This window comes from Macrobrachium nipponense, chromosome 11, assembly GCF_015104395.2.
Source record: "Macrobrachium nipponense isolate FS-2020 chromosome 11, ASM1510439v2, whole genome shotgun sequence".
NCBI lineage: Eukaryota > Metazoa > Arthropoda > Malacostraca > Decapoda > Palaemonidae > Macrobrachium > Macrobrachium nipponense.
In genome coordinates this window covers 105,436,172-105,453,378 of record NC_061087.1, presented here as the reverse complement: position 1 = coordinate 105,453,378, position 17,207 = coordinate 105,436,172, and the positions used below count along the sequence as shown (strand labels likewise).

Sequence of the window (17,207 nt, the reverse complement as noted above, 5' to 3'; positions counted from 1 at the left end):
CCTGAGGGTTACTTTTGAAAGACGTATCCCATCAGGAGAGGTGGAACACACGTAAACATCCTACCTATGTGAACTCTCTCTCCAGAGACTGGGAGTTTCCAACCCTGTGATTGGCTTATCAACAGCCAATCAGGAGCGTCGAATCTGCCTATATTCTGTTGCTGTGTCATTTTGCAAAATGTTTCACCCTACTGCCTCCTCAGTACCGACTACTACATCTGTTTTATATTTCTCTCTTACCTCCATGAGTTTCATTGCGTTAACTGACCAATACAAATGATTTTAGAGGATATATTTGCCGTTCAGGTCGTCAGACGTAAGATAGTTTCCATTAGTTTCAATGCCAACAAAGGTACTTTTTTTTTTATTACCAGTGAAGGCGTTAACCCTTTACTCGACTTTCGTTTATTATCGGACTTGGGGGTGGCTGGGGTGGCATAATTCTATAAACTCTTGTACTATCGTAGTAATGACAATAATCATGTCTATTACACTCACACACACACATATATTTATGTATATATTATATATACATAAATATATAAGAGTGTGTGTGTGTGTGTGTGTGTGTGTGGGATCCAGTGGACGCTGATGAGCCTCGTAAGGTCCGTGGTTCACTCCCAGTGGCGGTCTAGAGCCGTGCTCCCAGTCAACCCATCAGCGAAGAACTACACGCAGTCGCTGAGTTTTTAAGCAAAATGTATGAGCTGTTCGGTCAAATTTACCGTTTATGTATATATAAATGTATAAGCGGATTAAGACAATGAATAGAGCCAACATCGGCCTAGCGGTGACCCCCTTAGTCATCACCTAAGGGCATATCTTCCACTATGTATTTCGCCAGTGTAACTTCTTCTGTCATTCACTACTTGATATGGGTGGGAGTCAGTCCACCGAAATATATATAGTCCTTAGCTTTAAACCAGAGTGTTTTAATGGGCCTTTTGTACTTGAGACCTACCCTGTTTTAACAGAGAAATTATATAGATATTCATATATATATATATATATATATATATATATATATATATATATATGCGTGTGTGTGTGTCTGTATATTTTTATATTCATATATGTATATATATCAATAAATGTATCAGAAGATATGGAACGTGTTGATTGTAAAAATAAAGGCAAATATATGTGCATATATTGTGTGTGTGTGTGTTTATATGTATTATGTATATTTATTAACTATTTATATTAATTTAATAAAAAAAATATCACGTTTATAATCACACTTAGGTTAATTAATGCACTTGCAAATGTTGCAAATTCGCTATCATCTGCAGACGCAATATACGCTCACAGGACAAGAAGTTAATCATGAACATTTTTTCCCATCAATTTCTGTCTTTCGTAGGACGAAAAAAAAAAAGTACGACTTAACTGATGATTCAATTAGCGGGACGTCGTAGTAAAATATGATCTACTCTGGCAGCTGAGATTGATACAAAAAAAAAAAAAGCTCGACAAATTATTCTCACATGACACCGAGGGGGGAGCGAAAAGTATGACGCTTCGTCTATATATACATATATATATATATATATATATATATACACATATATATATATATATATATATATATATATATGTATGTATATATATATGTGTGTGTGTGTATAAAATTGTAAATATTAAATTATGTAAACTATAGATACACACACACACACACACACACACACACATATATATATATATATATATATATATATATATATATATATATATATATATATATATATATATCTATATATATATATATGTAAACTATACATACATACATATAAATGTGTGTAAGTTTTTGTGTATGTACATAATGTATATATGCATTATATATTATATATATATATATTATTATATCCATATATATATATTATATATATATATATATAAGTATATATATATAATATATATGTATATACAGACACACACACAGGGGCACAGAAGGAAGTGCTCTAAATATATGGTTGCAACGTTAAAATAGTGTTTTATAGGCCTTTTATCTTCATATTATACTGTTGTATTACAGTAAAAAGACATTCATATATCTATATATATACACTATATAATGTATATTGTTATGCAATCTATGAGAAGACGAACAGCTAAGGTGAAATAATATCCCCTTGTAGCAGGCCACTTTGAAGTGACGTCATCAACTTCAAATCTACGTCCTTCATAAATATTTTCTATCAACTTCACTTAAAACAAAACCATCAAAGGCTGATTTTCAAATTCCATAGAATATATTGTAACAAATGATTATCTCTTTCGTCTGCAAGCTTTTTATCAATATCGTCTGTAAGCTCTAACAATATCGTCTGTAAGCTTTTTAACAATATCGTCTGCCAGCTTTTCAAAAATATTGTCTATAAACATTTTATCAATATCGTCTGCGACCTTTTTAACAATATCGTCTATTAACTTTCTATCAATATCGTCTGCAAGCTTTTGATCAATGTCGTCAGCAAGCTCCTTAACATTATCGTCTGCAAGCTTTTGATCAATGTCGTCTGCAAGCTTTTGATCAATGTCGTCTGCAAGATTTTGATCAATGTCGTCTGCAAAATTTTGATCACTGTCGTCTGGAAGCTCCTTTACAATATCGTCTGCAAATTTTTTATCACTATCGTCTGCAAGCTTTTTAACCATATTGTCGCCAAGCTTGTTATCAGTATCGTCTACAAGCTTTTTATCAATATCGTCAGCAAGCTTTTGATCAATGTTGTCTGTAACCTTTTTAACAATATCGTCTATAAACTTTTTATCAATATTGTCTGCAAGCTCTTTAACAGTATCGTCTATAAACTTTTTATCAATATCTTCGCAAGCTGTTTTATCAATATCGTCTGCAAGCTTTTTAACAATATCGTCCGCAAGCTTTTTAACAATATCGTCTGCAAGCTTTACATCAATGTCGTCTGCAACCTTTTTAACAATATCGTCTACAATCTTTTTATCAACGTTGTCTGCAAGTTTTATCAATATTGTCTGCAAGCTTTTGATCAATGTCGTCTGCAACCTTTTTAACAATATGGTATATAAAGTTTTTATCAATATCGTCTGCAAACTTTTTATCAATATCGTCTATTAACTTTCTATCAATATTGTCTGCAAGCTTTTGATCAATATCGACTGCAAGCTTTTGATCAATGTCGTCTGCAAGCTCCTTAACAATATTGTCTGCTAGCTTTTGATCATTGTCGTCTGCAAGCTTCTTAACAATATCGTCTGCAAGCTCCTTAACAATATCGTCTGCAAGCTTTTGATCAATATCGTCTGCAACCTTTTTAACAATATTGTCTATAAACTTTTTATCAATATCATCTTCAAGCTTTTGATCAATGTCGTCTGCAAGCTCCTTAACAATATCGTCTGCAAATTTTTCATCAATATCGGCTGCAAGCTTTTGATCAATGTCGTCTGCAAGCTTCTTAACAATATCGTCTGCAAATTTTTCATCAATATCGGCTGCAAGCTTTTGATCAATGTCGTCTGCAAGCTCCTTAACAATATCGTCTGCAAATTTTTCATCAATATCGGCTGCAAGCTTGTTATCAGTATCATCTGCAAGCTTTTGATCAATGTTGTCTGCAAGCTTTTGATCAATGTCGTCTGCAAACTCTTTAACAATATCGTCTATAAACGTTTTATCAATATCGTCTGCAAGATTTTGATCAATGTCGTCTGCAAACTCCTTAACAATATCGTCTGCAAATTTTTTAACATTATCGTCTGCAAGCTTTTTAACAATATCGTCTACAAGCTTTTTATCAATATCGTCTACAAGCTTTTTATCAATATCGTCTGCAAGCTTTTCATCAATATTGTCTGCAAGCTTTTGATCAATGTCTGCAAGCTTTTTAACAATGACGTCTATAAACCTTTTATCAATATCATCTGCAAGCTTTTGATGAATATTGTCTGCAAGCTTTTGATCAATGTCGTCTGCAAGCTCCTTAACAATATCGTCTGCAAATTTTTTATCAATATTGTCTACAAGCTTTTCATCAGTATCGTCTGCAAGCTCTTTATCAATATCATCTGCAAGCTTTTTCTCAATATCGTCTGCAAGCTTTTTATCAATATCGTCTACAAGCTTTTTATCAATATCGTCTGCAAGCTTTTTATCAAAATTGTCTGCAAGCTTTTCATCAATATCGTCTGCAAGCTTTTTATCAATATCGTCTGCAAGCTTTTCATCAATATCGTCTGCAAGCTTTTTATCAATATCGTCTGCAAGCTTTTTCTCAATATCGTCTGCAAGCTTTTTATCAATATCATCTGCAAGCTTTTTATCAATATCGTCTGCAAGCTTTTTATCAATATCGTCTGCAAGCTTTTTATCAATATCGTCTGCAACCTTTTTATCAAAATTGTCTGCAAGCTTTTCATCAATATCGTCTGCAAGCTATCAATGTTTTTCGTCTGATTTTTTCAATGTCGCGAATTTTTTCAAAACGTTTTTCTGCAAGCTCCTTAACAATATCGTCTGCAAATTTTTTTATCAATGTCGTCTGCAAGCTTAGTTAAAAAAAACAGTATCCTCTGCAAGCTTTTTTTTATCAATATCGTCTGCAAGCTTTTGATCAATGTTGTCTGCAAGCTCTTTAACAATATCGTCTATAAACTTTTTATCAATATCGTCTGCAAGCTTTTTATCAATATCATCTATTAAAACTTTTGATCAATGTCGTCTGCAAGCTCATTAACAATAGCGTCTGCAAATTTTTTTATCAATATCGTCTACAAGCTTTTTAAACCATATTGTCTGCAAAGCTTGTTTATCAGTATCGCCTACAAGCTTTTTAATCAATATTGTCTGTAAGCTTTTCAATCAATATCAACTGCAAGCTTTTTAAAACAATATCGTCTGCAAGCTTTTTTTTATCAATATCGTCTGCAAGCTTTTGATCATGTCGTTTGCAAGATCTTTAACAATATTGTTTGCAAGCTTTTTTTTATCAATACGTCAGCAAGCTTTTGATCAATGTTGTCTGCAAGCTTTTGATCAATATCGTCTATAAACCTTTTATCAATATCGTCTGCAAGCTTTTTAATATCGTCTGCAAGTTTTTCAGCAGTATCATCTGCAAGGTTTTTGTCAATATCATCTGCAAGCTTTTGATCATGTCATCTGCAAGCTCCTTAACAATAATCGTCTGCAAAGCTTTACATCAATGTCGTCTGCAAGTTTTTTAAAACAATATCGTCTATAAAACTTTTTATCAGTGTCGTCTGAAAGCTTTTGATCAATGTCATCTGCAAGCTCCTTAACAATGTCGTCTGCAAGCTTTACATCAATGTCGTCTGCAACCTTTTAAAAACAATATCGTCTCGAAAGCTTTTTGATCAATGTCGTCTGCAAGCTTTTAACAATATCGTCTACAATCTTTTTATCAATGTCGTCTGCAACCTTTTACAATATCGTCTACAATCTTTTTATCAATGTCGTCTGCAACCTTTTTTAACAATATCGTCTACAATCTTTTTATCAATGTCGTCTTCAAGCATTTGATCAATGTCGTCTGCAAGCTTTTCATCAATAGCTTTCCAGCCAGCTGAAAATAGGTATGCTAAATATTTTTGCTGCAACCTCTCTAGTTACTACATTCAGTAAGGTCGCCTTCTTTTGCACTATATCTATGACTTCTAATTCGCAGCATCATCGAAAAAAGGGAAAGTTTCCGCTCCTCATTCAGTATTATTAAACTCATCTTTCCAGTCATTCCATTATAACCCCGTGTTTTCCATCTCCTGAGTTTTTATTTTTTATTTTTGGTTCTGTTTAAAAAACTTTGACTTTATTAGTAAATCCTTGCAGGTTTTCGGCAACATTTAAAATAATGTAGTTAGCAAACGAAGCGTCATTTTTATTTTCAGCTGAATTCATCTTTCCATCCATTTCAGTGTTTTCCATCTCCAGAGTTTTTTTTTTTTTTTCATTTTTGGTTCTGCTTCAAAAACTGCGTCTTTATTAATAAATCCTTCCAGGTTTTCAGCAACATTTGGTATATAAATCAAATTGTCCATCCTCCTCACATATCACTTATTCCTGACCTGCGTAGCGTTGTCTTTCTTCTTATTCTCCCAATGACAACGTTGCCATTGACCCATCCCTCCTTTTGGTAGTATTGTCCTTCTTAGATTTCCAACCCATGGATATGTCATTGATATTCCTATGGAGTACCTCAGCATCAATGTCTCGCCTTGAATACATAGCTTTGTCAACATTATCAGGCTGTTTTTCCAGGTATTCCTTCGTATCTCCTCTTGGTCTTCGTTGAACTACACTATCTAGAAGAGGTCTTAGACTGTCTTCTTTGCGTTCTGAATCTCCTCCCTGAAGTTGTCTGCTTGTACCTTTAGTATTCGTCTAGTTATTATCGTCCCATATTCCAGTACCTCATTCCAGTAAACTGATATTATACAGGGTTGGCAATGATTAAATCAAACTGATTTAATCAGGTGATTAAACAAATTATTATTTTTTTTCATTTGATCATGAATTTTTCAAATTTTTTTATTTCTGATTTTTGTAATTTGTAAAGCAAATGAAATTTTAAAATACGGTTTGGAGGTTAATAAAAACTTAAGCATAACTGTTCAGCATCTATTTATTTTCATATAAAAAAATTGCAAGTACGTACTTTAGGCCAGAACTGGAAACCTAAAAGATAAATCAATGGTGATTCTGTCATAAAATACATTTTGAGGGAAAAAAGTATTGAAAAAACTTCTAACAAATAAAATACCAAATAAATAAAAAAATCAAATAAATAAATCAAATAAATAACTGATTTAAAAAAAATATTCAAAAAAAGTAAAAAAAAAATCACCAACCCTGCTGATATATAAATATTCCTGATGTTAAGCCAGTTCTGAATGATTGCGTATTGCGTATACCCTTTAATGGTTTTTACAGTACTAAAACTCTATTTTAAGCAGACTGATATGCATTCTTGTTGTTAATGCACTCTATTTGAATTTCAGTATGCCCTGTAATGGTTACCATAGTAGATTCACATCAACCGTGCATTTGATGTTTAGGCCGGTCCCTTACGACGCTCCAGATTGGCTGTTGATAAGCCAATCACTCTCGAGAGAGAGTTCACATGGGTAGCTCTCTGAGGGATAGTTTTCAAAAGTATCCCTCAGGAGAGGTGGAACATAGACGCAGCCTATGTGAACTCTCGAGAGAGACTGAGAGTTTCCAGCCCTGTGATTGGCTTATCAACAGCCAATCAGGAGCGTCGTAAGGGACTGGCCTAGACATCAAATGCACGGTTGATGTGAATCTACTATAGTAATGGAATCTATTTTGATTGCATTGCAAAGGCCTCTAGATAGATGTCCAGCTTCAAGAAGCTTTACTGTTTTTCAACCCAGATACTTGCGTGCATTTTTTTGTTGGGGAGGGCTGCTGTTGTAAAACTTTAGCGTGGCACTGAGCGCCTGGTGAACACTGCCCCCATCTGCTTTCTCTGTAGCTCCTAAAATTTATCAGCGCTTTTATTTCCCCTCTTGATTAATGTCTGCTCGATCTATTTGGCGTCTATGAAGAGCCATCTGGGGAAGTCTATGTAGACGTGCCCAGGGCATCAAAATTCTGAAAGCTGTTTTAAACTAGCTATACAAAAGAATTTTAAATTCCACGAGTTTGCGATAAAGAAAATTTCTCGTAAAAGTCATGAAGGAAACAAAATCAATAATTTTGATACGTGAAACTTAAATTATTACCTTGATAACCATCTCTCTCTCTCTCTCTCTCTCTCTCTCTCGTCTCTGGAAAGCGGGATCTGAAAGCTACTTGGGAATTGAATAACTCAATTCAAATCATGAAAACTGTATTAAAATTTCATGACTGTAGAATAAAGAAATAAATAATCTTATCTCTCTCTCTCTCTCACTCTCTCTCTCTCTGGAAATGGGATTGAATTAGCTATAAAAAGACACATTAAATTTCATGACTTTAAGAAAAAGAAAATTTGTCTTGAATGTAAAGAAGAAAACAAATCCTTGTATATTAAGTGAAACCATTTACTCACCCCCCCTTCCTCTCTCTCTCTCTCTCTCTCTCTCTCTCTCTCTCTCTCTCTCTCCTTGCGTATCAGGATTCGCGCAAAAGGAAGAACCATTTTATCAGATGCACCACGTTGTTGCTTACCAGGAAATGTATACGAGAGAGAGAGAGAGAGAGAGAGAGAGAGAGAGAGAGAGAGAGAGGCCCTACCGGGGTATCAGTTTTCTCTTCCCTAAATGGCTCTTCTACCAACCTCTTCCCTCCCTCCCTCCTTCCTTCCCCGTTATCTCTCTCTCTCTCTCTCTCTCTCTCTCTCTCTCTCTTCTAATACTAAAGTTATCGAGTTTGAAATTCATATTGTTTTCTGCATTGTTGCTGAGAAACCTCCAAAGTCTCTCTCTCTCTCTCTCTCTCTCTCTCTCTCTCTCTCTCTCTCTTCGTTTCTGTATTCCAACGATTTTCTTTTTTTTAAGGATACTCTTCTCCAATAACTTTTTGCGAGAGAGGAATATATTTTCCCGTAGAATCTGGATTTCAACCCTAAAAATATTCTTGGAAATATTGTTTATGAAGGAAATTTATTTGTAATTTAATTTTGCTCTATTGGTATTAATGACCTTCGCTTTTGTGACGCCGGTGTATGATAACTTAGCAGATACAAACGCACTTATGCTGTTGTTGGGTCGGGTATATACAAAATAGTTTCTGCAAGATCTTGGTTGATTGTCGAAATCAGTGCTTGCCCAATTAATACCGCTCCCTCCCTTGGCACCCACACCCCCTTCCTTCCTCCTTCCTCTGCCCTCTCTTGCTCTCCCCCCCCCCCCCCCCCCCCCCCCCCCCCCCCCCCCCACCCCCCCCCCCCCCCCGCCCCCACCACCCAAAGTATAAACATCAAAAGTGTATTAGTTCGTAGGTTCGTCACCAGAGGGCTGGGTATTGCCAGACAGGTCCAGAGAGAGTAGTAGAGAAACCGCGTTCGCGAGGAGGATCAGTTTGCACCTGGTCTTGTCAGAGACAAGACGTAGACGCCTTAGCTCCCGAGGGTGGGGGAGGGCGGGCCGAGTTCTCAAATTCGGTTTTCGGAGTTTGTTCGAACGGACTTCGACAGTGAGATGAGTGGTTAGTCGACGGATTTTCCTTTCACGTAGAGGGAATGGATCCTCTCCGATTGCTGACGTACTTTCATTTATTGGTCAGTTTCTAATGACTGGCTTTATTTTGCTTTTTTGTTTGTTTTCTTGGAAGTTTCGTCACGAAGGATTGATAATGTTTTGTGTGTGTGTGTTTTGTCGTTTTACGGACGTGGGATTTAAATAAACGGCGGACGAACCTGGAAGCAGTAGATACTAGTGAGAAGAAGATAAACATAAAGACGTGGAAATTGTGTCAAGAAATGTGCAAGACAATAATTACAGATATGAGAAATCATTGAAAAGAATGCACCGTTATATGTTTAAATTTATTTATACTAAATTAATGCCCAGTTCCTTATGCTGCCAAGACAATAATTGACTTCACCAGCGAAAGGAATACTTTTCAAAGAAATCAAACTTTTATTATATATTAACAGTTAATGAATGAAGACGTGATTTATATTATTCAGTCTCGTGATTCTTGTTGTTCTAATTTGTTTACGTAAACTCTGAACGAAAGTGAAAAAGGTTTCCTGTATGGGTACAGAGAAGTGGTGATAGCAGAGGATTACAGAAGGTTAACTTCGTAAACAAAATAATTTATGAAGACAAAATAATTTACGAAGGAAAGTTATAAGTGTTAGTTCTCTGTAATAATTATTTTGTTCAATACAATTATTACTTCGTTACAAATGTTTGTAATATCGATGATAGTAACAGAGGTGTTGTGAGGAACATTGAGAATGTGTTAGATATAAGTATTATATCTCCTAATATTCGCTCATTGTAGGTGTTTACTATGATAATGATAGTCTACTATGATAATGATAGTCATTATATTAGTATTATAAAGGGGGTCTCCGCCAAAATGTGTGTGTATATATATATATATATATATATATATATATATATATATATATATATATATATACATACTACATTATATATATATATATATATATATATATATATATATATATATATATATATATTATATATATATATATATGCATACATTACATATATATATATATATATATATATATATATATATATATATATATATATATATATATATAACATGCTTATTACATAAGAGTATTATCTCTTCCAACTATTGCAGAGGTAATAATAATAATAATAATAATAATAATAATAATAATAATAATAATAACAATAATAATAATAATAACAATAACAATAATGATAATAATATAATAATAATAATAATAATCAATAATAATAATAATATACTCCATAATAATAATAATAATAATAATATAATAATAATATTTGTTAAAAACCATTGACATGCTGCCATTCAGCACTATTAATCTTGTAAAGAGTCTTCTCTATCTTTTCTATCTTAGAGAAGACTCTTTACAAGATTAATAGTGCTTGAAGCAAAAAGCAGTCATTTTTAACAAAACATGCCTACGAGAGGGTCTCCGTCCAAAATAATAATAATAATAATAATAATAATAATAATAATAGATTTACTTAAACATTTCTCTGTAAAATTACTTTAAAAATTAAAATATTCAGTGGAGACAAATACATTAGCAGGAATGTTTTGGGGGGCTTAGCCCCCTCGTGATGCTGTGATATCAGTCTTTATGATGATAGTAAGATTAACAGGTATTGCTAATGATAGTGACACTGATAATAGATAACAATGATATCATTCGTCATGACCAGGCCTCTCTCTCTCTCTCTCTCTCTCTCTCTCTCTCTCTCTCTCTCTCTCTCTCTCTCTCTTATCAGGTTAATTTGTAATTATTATGTAATTGATTTTTATACTTTGTGATAATTGGCCTATAAGAAAATCACGTCCAATATAATAATAATAATAATAATAATACTAATAATTTCATTATTCATAATATTAACTTCCGTAATGTACAGTTAACTCTCTGAATTGATGTAACTATTGATATAACTATAATTTTTTCCGTTATTATTCTGGCTTAGATTTTGTTTAATGTTGTTATTAATCAATACAATGAATGTCTTTTATTGAAAATAAATATCTTAGACTTTTTTTTAGAGAGCCGGATTATTATTATTATCATTATTATTATTATTATTATTATTATTATTATTATTTATTATTATTATTATTATTCTTATATTTTTATTATTATTATTATTATTATTATTATTATTTATTATTTATAAATGGACAGAGTGGCTCAATTAACACGTCATTCTTTATCTGAAATAACAAACAAAATCCCGGATACGAGAGAGAGAGAGAGAGAGATAAAACTATATCACTTACAAATAAGAGAGTAAAAAAAAATCACCCAGAAAAAAATTGAAAAAAAAGATAAATAAAAATTAGAATAAAAAAAAAGGCAAAATCCATCCATCTGTAACCTCCCCATTTCCGTCCCTTCCCCCTCCCCCTTCCCCTCCCCCTCTCTCTCCCCCATTCTGCGTACACGGTATGGCCGCGTCATATCACATGTCAATTAGCAACTTGCTTTCTTCGTATCTGAGGCTTAAACTGAGAGTCACAGAACTTTAATTAGAGTAGGGAGGGTTCGGTTGTGGGGCTGGTTTGTGTTGGGGGGGGGGGGGGGGGGGGGGGGGGGGGGGTTAGGAGGGGATGTTAAGAGGCCTCTCTCTCTCTCTCTCTCTCTCTCTCTCTCTCTCTCTCTCTCTCGATGGGAAGCGCTTGATGTGGGTATGTCTGGTTGTATTTTCCACTACAAGAAAGTATACTCAACGTATATATGTTCGTACGTACCATTGCTAGATAATACACTTTATATATATGTATACAATATATATACATACATACACACACACAGAATATATATATGTATATATTTCATATATATATATATATATATATTATATATACACGCATATACATAATACATACCCACAGTCCATCAGCATCACGTCATTCTGGTAACCCAACAAACACCTAACATAATCATTATTTTTTTTATCAATTTTTTTTTTTTTATCTTCACCTTTATACAAAATGGCGGTCCTAATCTTACACAGCATGACGCGTCATATGCAAATTTCCGTAACGCTAGACACAATTTATTGTCTAAAGGACTTCTTCGGACCTTGGACTTCTTCGGTGCCCGCTGGACTTTTGTATCTCGTCGTGGCAAAGGATTAGGGAGGGGAGGAGGTGAGGGGGGGGGGGGGGGGGAATTGTATCCATTTGATGAGTATCGAGTGTCTGCACCTGTATTTGTTCGTAAAATGGGGAAAATTTTTTTTTTTTGGATTTTTCTTCCAAAATCATTGACGCCGATGTAATTTCAAACGCCATTGTTATGGCGTCCGAGAAAGACAGTGAAATTTATATCCGTCTCCTCCCCCTTTTCGGAGAGAGAGAGAGAGAGAGAGACGCGTAACGTCGATCCTTATCATGATAATGATGAACATTTCTGAAGAGGTTGTGAGAATGGAAAATTCTTTCTGGGGTTGGGGGAGGGTTGATGACGCCAGTGCACCTCACACGGTGTACCGTAGGCATTACTGAACGCCCGTTTGCGGCGTCCCTTAGGCCCCTAGCTGCTGCAACCCCCCGCCCCCCTTTTCGTCACTTTTACTGTTCCTCCGTTCATATTCTCTTTCTTCCCTCTCACGTACCTACACCGAGAGGTTTTGTCCCTTTCAAACCTCTTCACCGTCAATTTCCCTTTCAGCTGAATGACCTCTCAGGTCCCAGCGCTGCTCGGCCATTGTCCTAGATTTTAATAATTCATTCGTTCACGAATTAAAAGAGGATGATGATGATGATCAGATTATTTTGTTATATGGAAATCTCGGGAAACTCATATTCTTTAGTCCTCACTATTCTTTTAAGGTTCTGTAAGAAATGATTCCTTTTTAATTATTTTTTAAAATTTTATTTATTTATTTTATTTAATATTTTTTTGCGATCTTGCTCTCAGTACCTACCAAAAAGATAAAGTGAATAATAATAATAATAATAGTAAATTTATTATTATTATCATTATTATTATTATTATTATTATTATTATTATTATTATTATTATTATTATTATTATTATTATTATCTCAAGTAAGCTCGAACGTAAAACTGTAGTAAAGGTGTCATCTAAATCAGGAAAACAAATCCCTTATTCCCATTATAGTGTCAAACCTGAGGTTTACTAACCCAGCAATCCTATCTACTTCTAAAGTTACATTTCATTATTCCCGTAACAACCACAAACGAAATCTCTCTCTCTCTCTTCTCTCTCTTCTCTCTCTCTCTCTCTCTCTCTCTCTCTCTCTCTCATAGGCTTAAAAACGACCCGACAAAAAGGTCATATTTCCGGAAATTCGAATTAATCAGAAGTGTCTCCTGTTCAGAGATGTCTGCGTGACTTGACATATGTTTAACCGTCTATGATAATTATAATAATAATAATAATAATGATAATAATAAAATATCAAATTGATGATTTGTTTGTTTAGATAACAACTTTATGATTGATTCAGATTAGTGTTCAGTGATAATAATATAGTAATAATAATGATGATAATAATAATAATAGTAATAATAATAATAATGGATTTGTTTTACTTAATTTAGATGACATCATTACAACAGGTTTACGTTCAAGGTAATTTGAAATAATAATAATAATAATAATAATAATAATAATAATAGCATACTGTATAATAATAATAATAATAATAATAATAATAATAATAATAATAATAATAATAATAATAATAATAATAATAATAATAGGTACCGATGAAGTCCATGGATACTGGCTCACAAACTTCAAGGCCCTACACCCAGAATAGCAGAACAACTCCAGCATTGTATCACGAATCACCATGCGCCCAAATGGATGACCACGGGAAGAACATCCTTAGTCCAGAAAGACAAGAGTAAGGGAAATATAGCCAATAACTACAAGCCTATCACCTGCCTACCAATAATGTGGAAGTTACTAACAGGTATCATCAGCGAAAGGCTATACAACTACCTAGAGGAAAACAAACACCATCCCCACCAACAGAAAGGCTGCAGAAGGAAGTGTAGGGGCACAAAAGACCAGCTCCTGATAGACAAAATGGTAATGAAGAACAGTAAGAGAAGGAAAACCAACCTAAGCATGGCATGGATAGACTATAAGAAAGCCTTCGACATGGTACCACACACATGGCTAATAGAATGCCTGAAATTATATGGGGCAGAGGAAAATACCATCAGCTTCCTCAAAAATACAATGCGCAACTGGAATACAACACTTACAAGCTCTGGAATAAGACTAGCAGAGGTTAACATCAGGAGAGGGATCTTCCAGGGCGGCTCACTGTCCCCACTACTCTTCGTAGTAGCCATGATTCCCATGACAAAAGTACTGCAGAAGATGGATGCTGGGTATCAACTCAAGAAAAGAGGCAACAGAATTAACCATCTGATGTTCATGGACGACATCAAGCTGTATGGTAAGAGCATCAAGGAAATAGATATCCTAATCCAGACTGTAAGGATTGTATCTGGGGACATCAGGATGGAGTTTGGAATAGAAAAATGCGCCTTAGTCAACATACCAAAGGGCAAAGTAACAAGGACTGAAGGGATAAAGCTACCAGATGGGAACAACATCAAACACATAGATGAGACGGGATACAAATTCCTGGGAATAATGGAAGAAAACGAGGAAACATATGACAATACACAAAGCACTACACCCAAGAGCAAATACGGACAGACTATACATAAGACGAAAGGAAGGAGGGAGGGGACTACTAAGCATAGAGGACTGCGTCAATATCGAGAACAGAGCACTGGGGCAATATATGAAGACCAGTGATGATGAGTGGCTCAAGAGTGCATGGGAAGAAAGACTGATAAAAGTAGACAAAGACCCAGAAATATACAGAGACAGGAGAAAGACAAGCAGAACAGAGGAATGGCATAACAAACCAATGCACGGACGATACATGAGACAGACTAAAGAACTAGCCAGCGATGACACGTGGCAATGGCTACTGAGGGGAGAGCTCAAGAAGGAAACTGAAGGAATGATAACAACGGCACAAGATCAGGCCCTAAGAACCAGATATGTCCAAAGAACGATAGATGGAAATAACATGTCTCCCATATGTAGGAAGTGCAATACGAAAAATGAAACCATAAACCACATAGCAAGCGAATGTCCGGCACTTGCACAGAACCAGTAGAAAAAGAGGCATGATTCAGTAGCAAAATCCCTCCACTGGAGCCTGTGCAAGAAACACCAGCTACCTTGCAGTAATAAGTGGTACGAACACCAAGCTGAAGGAGTGATAGAAAACGATCAGGCAAAGATCATCTGGGACTATGGTATCAGAACAGATAGGGTGATTCGTGCAAATAGACCAGACGTGACGTTGATTGACAAAATCAAGAAAAAAGTATCACTCATTGATGTCGCAATACCATGGGACACCAGAGTTGAAGAGAAAGAAAGAGAAAAAATGGATAAGTATCAAGACCTGAAAATAGAAATAAGAAGGATATGGGATATGCCAGTGGAAATTGTACCCATAATCATAGGAACACTAGGCACGATCCCAAGATCTCTGAAAAGGAACCTGGAAAAGCTAGAGGCTGAAGTAGCTCCAGGACTCATGCAGAAGAGTGTGATCCTAGAAACGGCGCACATAGTAAGAAAAGTGATGGACTCCTAAGGAGGCAGGATGCAACCCGGAACCCCACACTAAAAATAACACCCAATCGAATTAGAGGACTGTGATAGAGCAAAAAAAAAAAATAATAATAATAAAAAATAATAATAATAGCATACTGTTCAATGAGGTTTGAGAGAGAGGTTATCTTCCGAGATGATAATAATAATATTAATAATAATATTAATAATAATAATAATAATAATAATAATAATAATAATAGCATACTGTTCAATGAGGTTTTAGGGAGGATCATCTTCCGAGATAATAATAATAAAAATAATAATAATAATAATAATGATAATAATAATTAATAATAATGATAATAGCATACTGTTTAATGATGTTTTAGGAAGGATCATCTTCCGTCGCAATATTAATAATAATAAGAAGGATAATAATAATGATAGTTCCTGCAGATAAGACTCAATAACTGCATTGCATTCAACCACAAATCCTCAGCGTCTCTTGGGGAATCAGCCTTTGGGGGGGGAAAGAAAGAAGTAAAACGTACTGATTAATCTCCGTCGGTGGAAGGAACGCGACCCGAGCAAGTGTATCCGATGTCGGGGTAATTTAATCTGCATATCCCAAATATGCGATGGTAATACGATCCCAAATGCTCCTGGGCCAAGACCATGCGCCCCCCCCCCCACCTCTTTGGGCCAGCCGAGGCAACCCCCCGCCCCTCCCCCGCGAGGAATGGGAGGGGTGAAGGATTCTACCATGGCAGACCTCTCCCCCTACCGTCCCCCAGGCCCCCCCCCTATCCATCCAAGGGGGTATCCTGACCAGCATGATCCTCACCCACTGGCCATATAGTACCCCAGGGGACACTCAAGGTTAAAGACCTTTGTTGTGGCATATAGCCACAGGAAGGAGAGATATGTCATTAGGATCCCTCAAGGAAGGAAAGATGTTAAAATGACCTTCAAGTACTGATTGATTGATTGATTGATTTATTTATTTTATCACACTACTACCCTAAAACAATTGTCCTTTTTTTTGCAATCATCTACTTATATTTGCAGACACTTAAGAGACTTCTCTCAGCGGAAGTAACAAATAGTTAAAATGATTTAAATAGTTCACACTTGAAGAAATATAAAGTTTATAAGTTACAATGATTTCAATAGTTTACATTTAAAAAACATAGATATTTATAAGTTACAATGATTTAAATAGTTCACATTTAAAAAGATATAAATATTTATGTTACAATGATTTAAATAGTTTACATTTAAAAAAAATATATAAATATTTATACATTCAAAAACATCAACTAAAGTAACTTTCCTTGTCGACCATTTGTTCCATTTCGTTAGTAGCGTAACGTGACATTTAAGTAAAAGAAAAAATCTTAAGAAAAAAAA

General features: G+C 34.9%; 1 protein-coding gene across 6 annotated transcripts in view; it reads left to right on the top strand.

Moving 5' to 3' along the window:
* The window catches only part of LOC135208053 (sine oculis-binding protein homolog), a 284,683-nt gene that overhangs the window by 117,227 nt on the left and 150,249 nt on the right, over positions 1-17,207 (top strand). The window contains exon 1 of one of the 6 annotated variants that reach the window (XM_064240213.1): positions 9,027-9,151. The exons of 2 other annotated variants lie outside the window; for them this stretch is intronic. Coding sequence is in view for 1 of the 4 variants with exons in the window: in XM_064240207.1 (XP_064096277.1) it covers positions 9,186-9,224 (39 nt within the window). In the remaining 3 variants the exon portion in view is untranslated. Of the gene's footprint in view, positions 1-9,026; positions 9,225-17,207 lie in introns of those variants that run through there. 3 more of the 6 variants (XM_064240224.1, XM_064240207.1, XM_064240220.1) reach the window with 3 other exon arrangements.